The sequence below is a fragment of the Cannabis sativa genome, chromosome X (assembly GCF_029168945.1).
Source record: "Cannabis sativa cultivar Pink pepper isolate KNU-18-1 chromosome X, ASM2916894v1, whole genome shotgun sequence".
Lineage (NCBI taxonomy): Eukaryota > Viridiplantae > Streptophyta > Magnoliopsida > Rosales > Cannabaceae > Cannabis > Cannabis sativa.
Genome location: NC_083610.1, coordinates 14,148,892 through 14,162,237, shown reverse-complemented (window position 1 = coordinate 14,162,237; position 13,346 = coordinate 14,148,892). Strand labels below are relative to the sequence as shown.

Here is a 13,346-nt window from a genome sequence, read left to right as displayed (position 1 = left end):
ATGAGCACGAGCGCACAGCGTTGATGTGCGAGGTAGAGGATATTTTGTTTGAAAAACTCATAGGCCAATGTCTTAAGTAAAAACAATTAATTAATTAATTTTTTTTTAGTATATATAGAGAACCATATTATGATAAACCATCATCATTTGCCAATTACATTACTACAGTTTCACTCTCTGAGTACTTTTTTTCTTCTCTCTCTTGATTCCTCAGGTTAGTGTGACTGAATTTTCTTTATGGGTATCCAACTTTTTCTTATTGTCTTTTATATGTATTGTACACAAATATATCTAATATCTTATCTTTGTGATTTTTTTTAGGGTTGTTTGTGATTCCAATCTGAAAATGAGTGAGGCAAATGAAGTAGTTGAGATGATGGAGGAAGGTGAGACAAAGTTTTTTTTCTGTGTTTATATCTAAGCTAAATCTAATTGTGTGTACATTTTGTTTTGTTTTATTTTTTATCTCTATACATGCATTTTTACATGAAATCTAGCTCCAAGTTAATTTGTTTTAATTTTAGCACCTCAAAATGTTTTGATGAATCAGATGTTGCATCACAAAATAATAAAAGGGGGGAATTTTGAAAAAGAAAAACAAATACTAGATTAATTCAAGAAAAAATAGAATGATATATATAGAAATTAAGCATATCTTTATAAGATTATTGAAGATAATTTGTTCTCCATGAAAAGTTAAGAACACTAATAAATAATTATATATTTCATTTTCATGAGCAATTTTTTTGTGATGATAACTATATTCTACAAGAAATTCATTGAAATTCCTTCAATTTTATTGTTATTTGATTTCAATTATAGTTTAGATATAATATCCGGTTGGATCTATTATGTACATACAATTGAGAGTATAATTTGCCCATTTTTAATGATGTAGGATGGAATGTTTTTGAGTCAAGTTAGATCTAGCCTTAGGAAATACATTTTCATAAAATTTCAATTAGAACTAGCTTGTATATTGTGAAAATTGATTAATATGTCATCTACATCAAAAATAAATTATTCTTCAACAAAACAATGATAATTATTTTCTGTTTTTTAAGAAAAAAATATTTTATTTACGTACTATCTGACTTATTTATTATACACATGCAACGACTTCATTTATTGTTAAGAATAATGAACAATCTACTCATTGTTTCGGTATATGAAAAATAGATTTTGATAAAACTTTAATACTCAATTAATTAAGCTATTAGCTAGTTAATTAATTTTAATGATGACTTTCGAATAAAAAATGCGGCGCGCGTGAGGTATAAGAGAGATTTTAAAAGCTTTAAACTCGCATTATTTAACATTTTATTTGAAATTGTATAAATAAATTGTAAGAAATATTACTTATTACTTTTCCTATTTTTATAGTAATTGGTATTAATAGTTTTTTTTTTTTATTTGGGTGAAGCATAAATTTGACTCCAAAAAAATCATATTTTGATACCAATCATTAACTTTGTTAATTTTTTGATAGTCTCACTAGATTTTCCAAAAAGGAGTTTAGCCATATAGAGGAGTTGTGTACTTGCCCTAACTGTCAACCTATTCAATACATGTTCAAATTAGACAGTATATATACCCTAATGGTTAATTCCCTTTTTGACAATTAAAATTTCCTTTAATATAGCTTGTCCAAATTAAGTAGACATATATAACAGGCACAAATATCTATATAATAATAATTAAATTTAAGAATCTCTTTTCGTTGGAAGCAAATGCTTTTATTTGTTAACACATTATTTCTCGCGGTTCATCAAATTTTGGGTCCATATTTAGTACTACATTTTTAATGTGTAGAAATAAAATATTATATATAAGATAAATATGTAATTTTTCTCATAGTTAATTAGTTTTGAAATAAAATCTCATGCATCTTATTTTAAATTTTAACATAATATTAGAACCTCTTCTAATTCTTTGTGAGCCTAAAATGTCGCCGGTCTAAAAAAACAGTCTTAAAAAGAATTGTTTATTGTGATTTGTTGTGTGGAAAAGACAATTCCAAACTAAAAACTTTCGCTGTCTCCCCTTTAACCTTCATTTAGATCCTTTCGACCAATGTACCAACTTCTAGTGTTGGGGTTTTTGATCTGTTTCAAAAGCTATAAATTTCTTGACTTGTACACCCACAAATTTCTCAATTATGTCTTGTTGAATTTTTTCAAATGTCACGTTTGGTTCTGTGGTCTTTTAAAGATCATTTGTTATACCCACACTTTTCAAGCCCAAACGTGAGGATAGTATATATATTAGAGTTAGTCTCACATTGCTAATGTATAGAAATAAAATATCATATATAAGATGAATGAGTTACTCTTCCTATTACCATTTAATTTTAAAATAAAACATTATGCAACTTATCTTAAATTCTAACAACTTAAGAAATTATATATATTTTTTTAAGTAAAAAATATAATATATATTGATACTAAATATTACCCCCTTTTTTTATTAAAAAAAGTATTAACCCCTTTTAGTTTATTTGGTCTATTATATAAATATATCTGTGTAGGATTAATTAAATTGACAGATCTGTAAATAATATTGAAATAAAAATGATATGTATATTAGTATGTATAATTAGGATCTTTAGTCTAAAATTTTATAGTTTTGATCATGAACTTTTTTTTTGTTTCTGAACTGTACAAATTGTTACAAACATTCAATTTTACTTACATTATGCTCATTTTTAAACGATTTGCTAGTGTGGTTATGCGTTACAAATATAGTTGCAGTACCAAGTTGAACTACCCAAAATCTAATTTATTAATATTAAATGTACAAATATTAGCTCTAAAATACATGCATACATATTTCATAATAAATAATTATATCAGATTGCTATTTTGATTTTATCTTTTGTTTGGAGTACTCTTAAACTAGGCATCGTCACATTAATTAGTATTATATATACTAGGCAACATAACCGCGCTTCGCGCGGTTATTATACTAATTAATAAATATTTTTTTGATTTTTTTTTTATAATTTACAGTTATTATATTATGTTATGCTGTAAATATTTTTTTTATTGTATTATAAAAAATGTATTAACTTTTGTGTTAATTTTAAAGTAGTAACAAACAATGGTTAGTTTGGTAGGATTTAATAATTTTATTAGTAATTTTAAATTTCATACTTTTATCATAAATTTATTACATGAAAATACAAAAAACTTATCTCTAAAGTACAAAACACACTTAGTTCATTCTCCAATTTTGACTATTTAAAAAATTGAAACTAAATTTATGAAAAACTAAACTAATAACAAAATATTTAAATAGACAAAAAAATTTACAAAAATAGTGATATTATTATATTCCATAAAATTCAAATAATAACGAAAAAAAACAACGAAGCTTGAAAAAAAAAAAATTAAAGAATGTTCAAATATTAGAATGTCATATAATAACCTATAAGCTTATACCTTCATACATATACATATATTCATTCAATTATTTTTTTTATCTGATTACTTTTTATAAATAAAATAAAAAATTATTTTCAACTTTTGGACAAATAAAATTTAGAGAAAAATACTTTTATAGAATTACTTAAATAAATTTAGTTTTTAAAAATCTTTTTTAATTTTATAAATTAAAAAGATATAGAAATGTAAAATAGCAAAAATAATCTCGAAATTTAATCTATAAATCTATAAATAATAATAAAAATAATTAATATTTATTTATAAATAAATTTAGATTAAGTATATATTATTTTAGAAAAATTATTACTTTTAAAATATATATAATATGTTGTATATTATTTTTTTTTAAATCCTTATCAAATAAAATATTAATCAATTATCTATAAGACAATGCTACTTTTTTTTAAAGATCAAAATGACATAATAAAAATATTATTCATAACCTAATTAGATAATATTTAAAATAGTTTTTAAACTATGTGAGCTTTTTAAATTTAATTTATTTGTAGAAGAAACAATGTTCATAGTTTTATATGTGTAGTTTATTTTTTTTAAATAGAACTTATAGTTTTCTTTTAAACAAATTAAAAAAACTCACAAAATTTTCAAAATAGAATGAAAAAATATAGGATTTCACCAAACTCTTTGTTAAAAAAAATTAGTGAAGATATTAATCAATCACCTACATATTAAAAAATATTATGAAAAAATAAAAAAAATATTATTTGTACTTTACATGTACAACACCTAAAAGAATAATTAAACAATGTGATACTTTTTTTTTTGTAAATAAGAATATTTTTATTTATAAATTTAAATATATATATATAAATTTAAAAAATTATGTAAATAATATATTAAAAATAGTAACATATTTATATGTATAAAAATATTGAATTAGTTATAGTTCTTATTATATATATGTGTGTTTGTATTTTTAAAAAATTATATAAATAAAGAAAAATCTATATATAATTTATAAATTACTTAATTATTAAAGATATATAACGATTTATTATATGAATGATAAATTATTTAATTTTAAAACTTATTCAGTAAGACATAAATCTTATTTGACGTAGAAAATAGCATAATGAAAGTGTTATTGATAACCTATATATTTCTAAACCCATAAAACTTATTGGGTTACACATAAATCAACGCTCTTGAAAAAATATTTATTGGACATGGAAAGTAATGTAATAAAAGTGTTATTTATAACCTACATAGATAACATCTTAAGTATTTCTAAACCATGTGGGACTTTAAGTTTGTATGCATGTGTAGTAGTTTTTTAAAAAAATATTATTTATACGCCTAAAAGAGTATTTAAACAATATGACACTTTCTTTTTGTAAATAAAAATATTTTTCTTTATAAATTTAAAAAATTGTGTAAATAATATATTAAAAATAGTAATATATTTATATGTATAAAAAATATTGAATTAATTATAGTTCCTATTATATTATAAAAAATATGTTATTATATATATATGTGTATTTTTATTTTAAAGAAAAATTATAAACAAAGAAAAACATATATATAATTTATAAATTATTTAATTATTAAAGATGTATAATTATTTATCAAAATATGAATAATAAATTATTTACTTTTATAGGGTAATACATAAATCAATACCCTTAAAAAATATTTATTAAACACGAAAGTAACATAATAAAAATGTTATTTATAACCTACATAGATAATACTTTTTTTAGGTATTATTATCTAGGATTTTAAGTTTGTATTTGTAAACTATATAGGACTTTAAGTTTGTATTTGTAATTTTGTAATAGTTATTTTTAAACAAAATATGAAAATGTTACAAAATTTTAAAAATACAACCACCAAGACTCTTTTGCACTTTTATATATATATATATATATTTGTATATAGATATAGATTTTCTATATTAAATAAAAATTTAAAACTTATTGGATAAAATATAAATCAATAAAGAAATATATTTATTGGACATGAAAAGTTGCATAACAAAAGTATTATTTATAACCTACATGAATAACACCTTAGGTGTTTCTAAACCATGTGGGACTTTAAGTGGATATGTGTGGTAGTTTATTTCTTAACAAAATATGAAAATGTTATAAAATTTTAAAAATACAATAAAAAAAATGTAAGATGCCACTTGTGTTTTCCTTTATATTTATATATAGATTAGCAAATTGTTTAAACAAACCAACAAAATATAATTGAAACTGAAAGTGAATATTTGCAACCATTTTATAGTTTAAGATTTTCCCCAAAAAAAAAAAAAAAAGTTATAGCAGAACTCTAACAATATTATCTGAGTTAAACTTTTAAAATATTTATATATAATGTATATATACATTATTATTGATAATGAAGAGGTAACGAGTGCGGCCTTCCTCCCATATGAAGAGAAAATTGATGAGAAGAAGGAACCAACGAACATTGCCTCCAATCCCCACGATGACCATACGGCGCCCACTCCTAAGAAGACTGATAACGTAAGCCTCTCATTATTTTTTTCTTCTATAGATGTATAGTTTATTATTATGAATGCATTTTTTTGTTACTTTTATTTTGCGCGAATAATAATGAAATTCAAATTAATTAATAAGAATATACATTGATATTTGAATTTGTATAAATGTATATATTTAGGAACGTAAGAAAGAACTGAGGCTGGAAGCTAGCAAGTGGATTGGAGTTGTTATCTTTAAGACTATTGGCCATGATACCTACAAGGGAAAGGTGGTGGACTATGTGGTTAGAAATGGCTGGTTTAAGGTACATGTATATGTAGTGCGATCTTTAATTTATATATACATAACACTCATCATTTATATAAAATTATTTATGTGATGTATACATGTGTATATATAATGTTACACACATGATTAAATGGTGCAGGTTATGTATGATGATGATGAGAAGGAAGAAATGAGCAAGATTGAGCTACTTCAATTGATGTCTAATCCTGAAGAATTTATCGAATCTGCCAACCGCTTACCTCCTAGGTATGCCCTAAATTATTAATTTCAAATCGTTTGCTATAGAATATATATTATTTACTGAACTTATATATATATATATAGTTTGGAGACGCATAGGCCGAGAAGGAGGAAAGAGAAAAGTGATGATGATGATGAGAGAAGGAGTAAGAAAAGGGAGAGAGGTAGAGGTGGTCGAAGAGTGAACATGGCGACTGCCTCAAATGTCCCAGTGCGTTACTCAGAACCAGCAGAGCCAGCTACTCAACAGAGAAGGCCTCGCAAGCCCAAACAGCCCAGCACCTATGTACCTCTTGCTCTCAAGGAGTCTAAGAAGGATGAATACTATTGGTATTGGCCATGAACAATGATCACCTCTCACCTTCATCCAATCCAATCCAATCCAATCCAATCTAGGTACTTATTTATTTTAATTAATTACTCTTTCTTTTTTTTTAAAAGGCTCTTTATTATAACCCTTTGTTTGATTAAGGATATTTCGATATGAAAAGGGAAGATGAATATATTCCAAAACATAATTATATAAAATTTAAATAATTCTATTTTTTGTTTCCATACAGGTGAATCGGTTGCTTGTTCATGAGCTCGTGAAAGGCTATATATTGTTCATCTTCTTTTCTATATTATTATTGTGTATCTTTCGATATGCATCAGTATTTTAATTTTTCCTTTGCTCATCAAGAACGTGTGAGACTTTTGAACATTTTATTGTCTCATTTCTCTATTTATGATTATATACTGCTATGACTTTATGATTGAATGTTATATATTTTAAGCAAGTTAAGTCTTAAATATCTGGTTTTATACATTTACTTAGTCTCAAATTAATGCTTCCAAAATATGTCACACCTTACATAGTCCCTGGTGTGGGTTTCTGCCCTAATCAAAATTTTAGTTTATATTTATAATTTGGGTGCATATATGAATGTTTTATCTATGATCTCTTAAAATATTTATTTCTTTACTTCTCATTTGAATTTTATTTTCAGCAAAAAAATAAAAAATTGAATTTTTTATCTTTTTCTCAAATTTTCACGCAGATTTTATATATTAATAATATAACAGAATTTTTGGTTTAACATTATTAAAATTTTAACAGAATATTCTTTTATTTAACAGAATATTCCATTAGAAAACCAATTAATTAAAATTATTAATTTTAGCTTATAATCCTTAATAAAATTTAATCTAACTAATTTTCAAAAATAATAGTAAAATAAATTCTCATTATTCATTCTCTTAATCTTCTACGATTGAAATTACACAAAGGATCAGAAAAATCCTCTTTATGTTGATGTTACAATTTATTAAAAATAATGGTGAAATGCGATTCTGCCAACTGTCGAAGTTGCCTACGGCCAGAACCCTCTTTATGCAATTTGATTAAAGGGGTCCTCGAGATATATATGGCTTTTATAAGATGACTTCAACAACGACACAACCGCCCTCTCAAGCAAAGAGATTAGTTTTCAGTTAGGGAAAAAGATAAACTTATTGTAACCCCTTTACCAGCAAGTAATGAAATCAGCTGATCATGTGTGTACATACCATACACAGGAGAGACTGTATTGGTATGCATATTTTGATTCTTTTAATATTATTGATTTTATTCTCATATTTTTTTAGTTGTCTTCTTGTGAATGTAGTTGGATTGCGTATGGCTGTTTTGCCATATTTTTATGAGATTCATCCTTAAACAATTAACGTTCTTCTCATCTATGTAACTCTTATAGCATATCTTCATTAAGAATTACATATGGATTGAATTTTTATGTCAAGTGTCGCTTTAACTGCCAGCTGAAAATAAGTTCTTTTTTTCCTTCATGTATATAAATATTGATAATAGGGGATAATAAGTGATCAACAATGTATATTTTCTGCTACTCTATTAAAGGATTTTATTTGATCTTTCAGAATAGAATTTTGTCAATTATTTAGAGCTTATACTTTACTTTTTGGAAAAGTTCTTTATTTTCCATGTAAATTTTATGGGGGTCTTTTTCTTTCGTAGTTGTCGAATTAATACTGATGTTATTAGTTTAATGCTCCAATTTACATTTCTCTTATTACTATTCTGTCAGCTTTATACTTAGTTTCAATTTAGTGTTCTTATCGGATAGAATATAATTCATGATTACTCTTTTCTTTTTTTCTTCCTAAATTACGCTATGTAGTGGTTCGTTTATAATTAGCAATTGCAGATTTTATATGGGTTGTTGTTATTGTAATTTGATTGGAATTTCAAGTATCTACAGTAAATTTGCAAGATGGTTGAGATTTTTATTGATTGTTTTACTATTCTTATCATTTTTACTATGGTGTAGGGAGTATTTTTGGACCTTGTGTTTTATGAGTTATTGATTGGGAAAGGAATATGCAAAATATTTGTAGCAATATTTGTACATGGATTTATTAGTTGAGATTATTGTAAATTTTATACAACTAAAAATATGTCTAATTTAAAAGAAAACTAAAAATATAAACATTAACCTAATATATATCTATACCTCTTAGTAGTCTGTGATTTTATACCCACCCCCTTTCTTGATATTTCAATCCATTGCTTTCTTTATATCTCTTTCCACCTCTCTCTTTATAGTTATTGTTCCTTCTTTATCGATGCTTATTTCCCAAAGACACCTAATTCCTCTTTCTTTTGTCACATATAATCTTCTTATTATCACATAAATTAACTAATTTGGGTAATATGTTAGTAAACGATCGAGTTTCGAACACTAAAATAAGTACTACAAGAAAGGAGATCTTTTATCCCACTTTTTAAGTTAACAAAAATAAAAAATAGGATAAAATATGTTATTGAGATATTTTATTCCACTTTTAAATTTGTCGCTTCAAATATGTAGCTAATTTTTTTTCCAGGCAAGGGCTTGTGTTTGGTAGAACGTTAAAAAATATATCAAAAGTAAAAATTGAGTTCAAGACTCAATTTTTATGGGATAGCCAAATGGGCTTTAAGGTTTTATTAAAACCCTTTTATTCCGATTTTTAGTTAAAAATCAAGATAAAAGAGTTTGCGTGTGGAACTCTTTTATCCCATTTTTTCATTTCACAATGTCCAGACCACCTACCCCTTTCGACCCTTCTTCTTCCTCTGATTAAATCCTCCCTCAAACCCTTTTCCATTGCAGTTCTAACCTCACCATCAACGTTCGCCCCTCCATTAAGGTATATATTTTTCATTTGTTTTAAACTCTTTTACATTTGACTTACTATTCTTCTTTTTTTTGGGGTTTTTTTTTTCAGGATTTTTTTCTACTTGTTCTTTGTTTTTTTTTTCTCTTAATAATATTTATTTTTGCAATAATTTTTGAGTTTATATTTTTTCATTAGGTATCCTTTTTTTTTTTTTTTTTTTTTTTTTGCTTTTTAGTTCTTAAAGATTTGATTTTTATAATACTTGAGTGATAACTTGTGCAGCAATAATGGATGTGCAAGTATGTGTGTTTCAATATTTCTTCTCTAATATACTTTGATTTTACTATTACTGCCTTCTTGGTTATATATTGTTGATTACAAACTAAATTATATTTGTATTAGAGAACATTATCCCACATGAATTAAATGTAAAAGTATTGAACCATATATAAGAACATGGGCTACTCCACTCATTGCCAATTGGTTTTAAGATGGAACCCCATGATTCTCAACATGGTCTCAGAGCCATATCCCTAGCCGCCTAGTGGGCTTTCGATCCACACCTATCCAGATGGTTAAGACGCGTAAGATCCGAACAAAAATAAGCGAGCAAATGGCAGGGCCTGTGATAAGGTGATTCAAGATTGATGAGCAAATGGCAGGGCCTGTGATAAGGTGATTCAAGATTGATGAGCAAAAATAGCCACCATCTTGAGGGGGGATATTGGAGAACATTGTCTCACATAATTCTCAATACATAGTAATATGAAATTTAAAACTATGTGCGAAAAAATTAAGCTTGTTAAAATTTCTATTGTAAAAAAATTATTAAAATCAATCTAAAAACAATTTCAATAGTTACATAGTAATATGAAATTTAAAACTATGTGCGAAAAAATTAAGCTTGTTAAAATTTCTATTGTAAAAAAATTATTAAAATCAATCTAAAAACAATTTCAATAGTTCATGTGGTTTCTTTAACGACCTTAAAAATTTAGAAGATATAATTTAGCACATAGAACAAAAATTCTAATTAACTTCAATTTTATATATATTGTTTTATTATTCTCCACGTGATATAATTTTATTTTTATCCCTATACAATTTATATTTTTTATTATTGTCTTAACATATGTTTATTTTTATCTCATTAATACTTAACAAATAAATAAATAAAAAAAATTGGCCCCACTTAGAATTATGATTACCCTGCCGAGCACTGGATAAGGAGTCCACATCTAACCGTTGAAACTCAAATGACGGTCAAGAATTACAGTGGGGATCAAGTGTTGGAAAACGAAGTACAGACCGAAGCAAAGTGTAAATTTCAACAACTTTAAGATTAAAGAGGGTCCCAATGGAATGGAGCAATTGAGAATCAAGATAATGACTAAACAAAAAGATGTTTCTTCAAAGATCTAGTGGAAGAGGAGCTTAGCCAGAAGCAATTGTTGATGATGATGCAGCTCAGCTCATCTCTGTAGATAGAGAGTGTTTTGAGCTACTACATTATTCTGAAGCTTTGATAACTTGTAAAAATGGTGCAAGCTCTTCTACAAGCTATTCCACTTTTTTATTCCCCCTCTATCTCCACCTCCAGGTTCCATACAGCTACTATATAATTATATATAAATATATATATATATATAAATATTATTTTTGTAATTACTTAAATAGCTAGCTTTCTTTTGTGGTATTCGTGCTTGAATCTGGTGCCCAGAGTTGACACTCGTTGTCCTGCTAATAATGCAGGAGAGGGCTTGGGAAGATGATGCTGAAGTGCTCAATTGAGCATCCTTCCGGATCTAGTAAGCTAGTGACCAAACATGTCTTATCTAGTTTTGCAGCTTCGATAATCTTCCTCTCCCAAATTGATCAGGTTGCTTGAGTTTCTTTATCTTCTAATATTATGGATTCAGCTATTTGGAAGAAAAAAAAATGGTTGACATGGGAATGATTGCATTTGATTTGTGAGAACAAAATTATTGAGATGGGTGTTGTAGCATGACAAGGTCTACTAAAATTGAACATTTAGTTATAGATTTTACTTTCCAAATCAAGCTGTTTATTGATTTGTTGAAAGATATTGTTTTCTCTTCTGTATGTTGGAAGCCACAATCGTATTTGAGTTTCTAATTTGACTGGGAAAATTATGCCTAATTAGTTTGTCTTATATGTAATGGCAGGCTGTGGCTGCTAATGTACCCCATCAACGAAGTATATGCCAGCTTGCAAATGCAGCAAGTAATTTGCCAACTCTTCCACTTGATGAGGATTCTGATAAAGGAGGCGCGAAGCTAATGATGATGAGAGGCATGACGGCTGAGAATTTCGATCCCATCAGATATTCTGGAAGATGGTTTGAAGTAGCTTCACTTAAACGCGGATTTGCAGGACAAGGTCAGGAAGATTGCCACTGCACGCAGGTAAATGCAAAAGGGTATGTATAGTAGTTGAGATTTGTGAATCTTAATGCTTATAATATTCCTCAAAGAAATTAGACATTAAATGATGAAAACTTAGCTCTTACTCTCAGTAGAATCTATTTTGGCTGTGAATTTAAAATATTCTTTGGCTTACTGTTAATATAGTTAGGAAGCTGAGATAAATAAGTTTCAGCTCCTTGATGTAATTTAAGTCAAAATGAAGATTGTTCAATTTCAATATTATGAACGATATCTTTGGCTTCTAAAATGTATGGAATGCAGGGTGTCTATACGTTTAATATGGAGGCACCATCAATTCAGGTTGATACCTTTTGTGTTCATGGAGGCCCTGATGGATATATAACAGGTATTAGAGGAAAGGTCCAATGCCTATCAGAAAACGATTTGGAGCAAAATGAGACTGATCTGGAAAAAAAGGAGATGATCAAAGGGAAATGCTATCTGCGTTTCCCAACATTGCCTTTCATTCCTAAAGAGCCGTATGATGTGATTGCAACAGACTACGACAATTTCGCTCTTGTTTCTGGAGCGAAAGACAAAAGTTTTATACAGGTAAGAACTCATCAAAACATATAGACTAGTGTGAAAGCTTTAATTCTCTTTTTATTTCGGAGTCTTTGAATAGCATTTACTCTATAGATTAAACTTAACAAGCAACTTTTTAATGCAAATTTCAGATATACTCAAGGACACCTAACCCTGGACCTCAATTCATTGAAAAGTACAAGTCTTACTTGGCCAACTTTGGATATGATCCGAGCAAAATCAAAGACACCCCACAAGATTGCCAAGCAATGTCAAATAGTCAGCTAACTGCGATGATGTCAATGCCAGGAATGCAACAGGCTCTAACTAACCAGTTCCCTGATCTTGGATTGAAAGCCTCTGTTGAGTTTGACCCTTTTACTAGTGTCTTTGACACTTTGAAAAAGCTTGTTCAGCTCTATTTTAAGTAGTTTCTCAGTAAACTTGCTATGTAAATTTTTATTTACTTTTTCTTTTTTCTTTTACCTATAATCCTACTCAAGACAGTAAATAAATGTATTTATTTTAAGCTTTGACTTGATATATTCTAATAGTACCTTGGATAATAACATCCAGCTCTCGAACAGATTTTTTTTTTTTTTTTGAATAAGTGTTATTTATTAAACCAAGCAATCGCTCGCAAGAATAGATAATAAGTCTGAAGGAACACTGTTAATAGGGAACATACGATCAGCTAGAGAAACAGAGTGTCGGGCAACAAAGTGCGTAGCACGATTCGCTGAACGTTTAACAAAAACAATAGAAACATTCGA

The 13,346-nt window shown here is 27.0% G+C and overlaps 1 protein-coding gene across 1 annotated transcript; it reads left to right on the top strand.

Annotated features, from left to right (window-relative positions):
* The first annotated feature begins 10,793 nt into the window (after positions 1 to 10,793).
* On the top strand, positions 10,794 to 13,139 carry LOC133031690 (chloroplastic lipocalin-like). Its single transcript, XM_061105220.1, has 5 exons — positions 10,794 to 11,201; positions 11,354 to 11,480; positions 11,788 to 12,027; positions 12,310 to 12,600; positions 12,726 to 13,139. The coding sequence occupies exons 1-5, from the start codon at positions 11,140 to 11,142 to the stop codon at positions 13,002 to 13,004; spliced, it is 999 nt and encodes a 332-aa protein (XP_060961203.1). The 5' UTR covers positions 10,794 to 11,139; the 3' UTR covers positions 13,005 to 13,139.
* Positions 13,140 to 13,346: the final 207 nt, after the last annotated feature.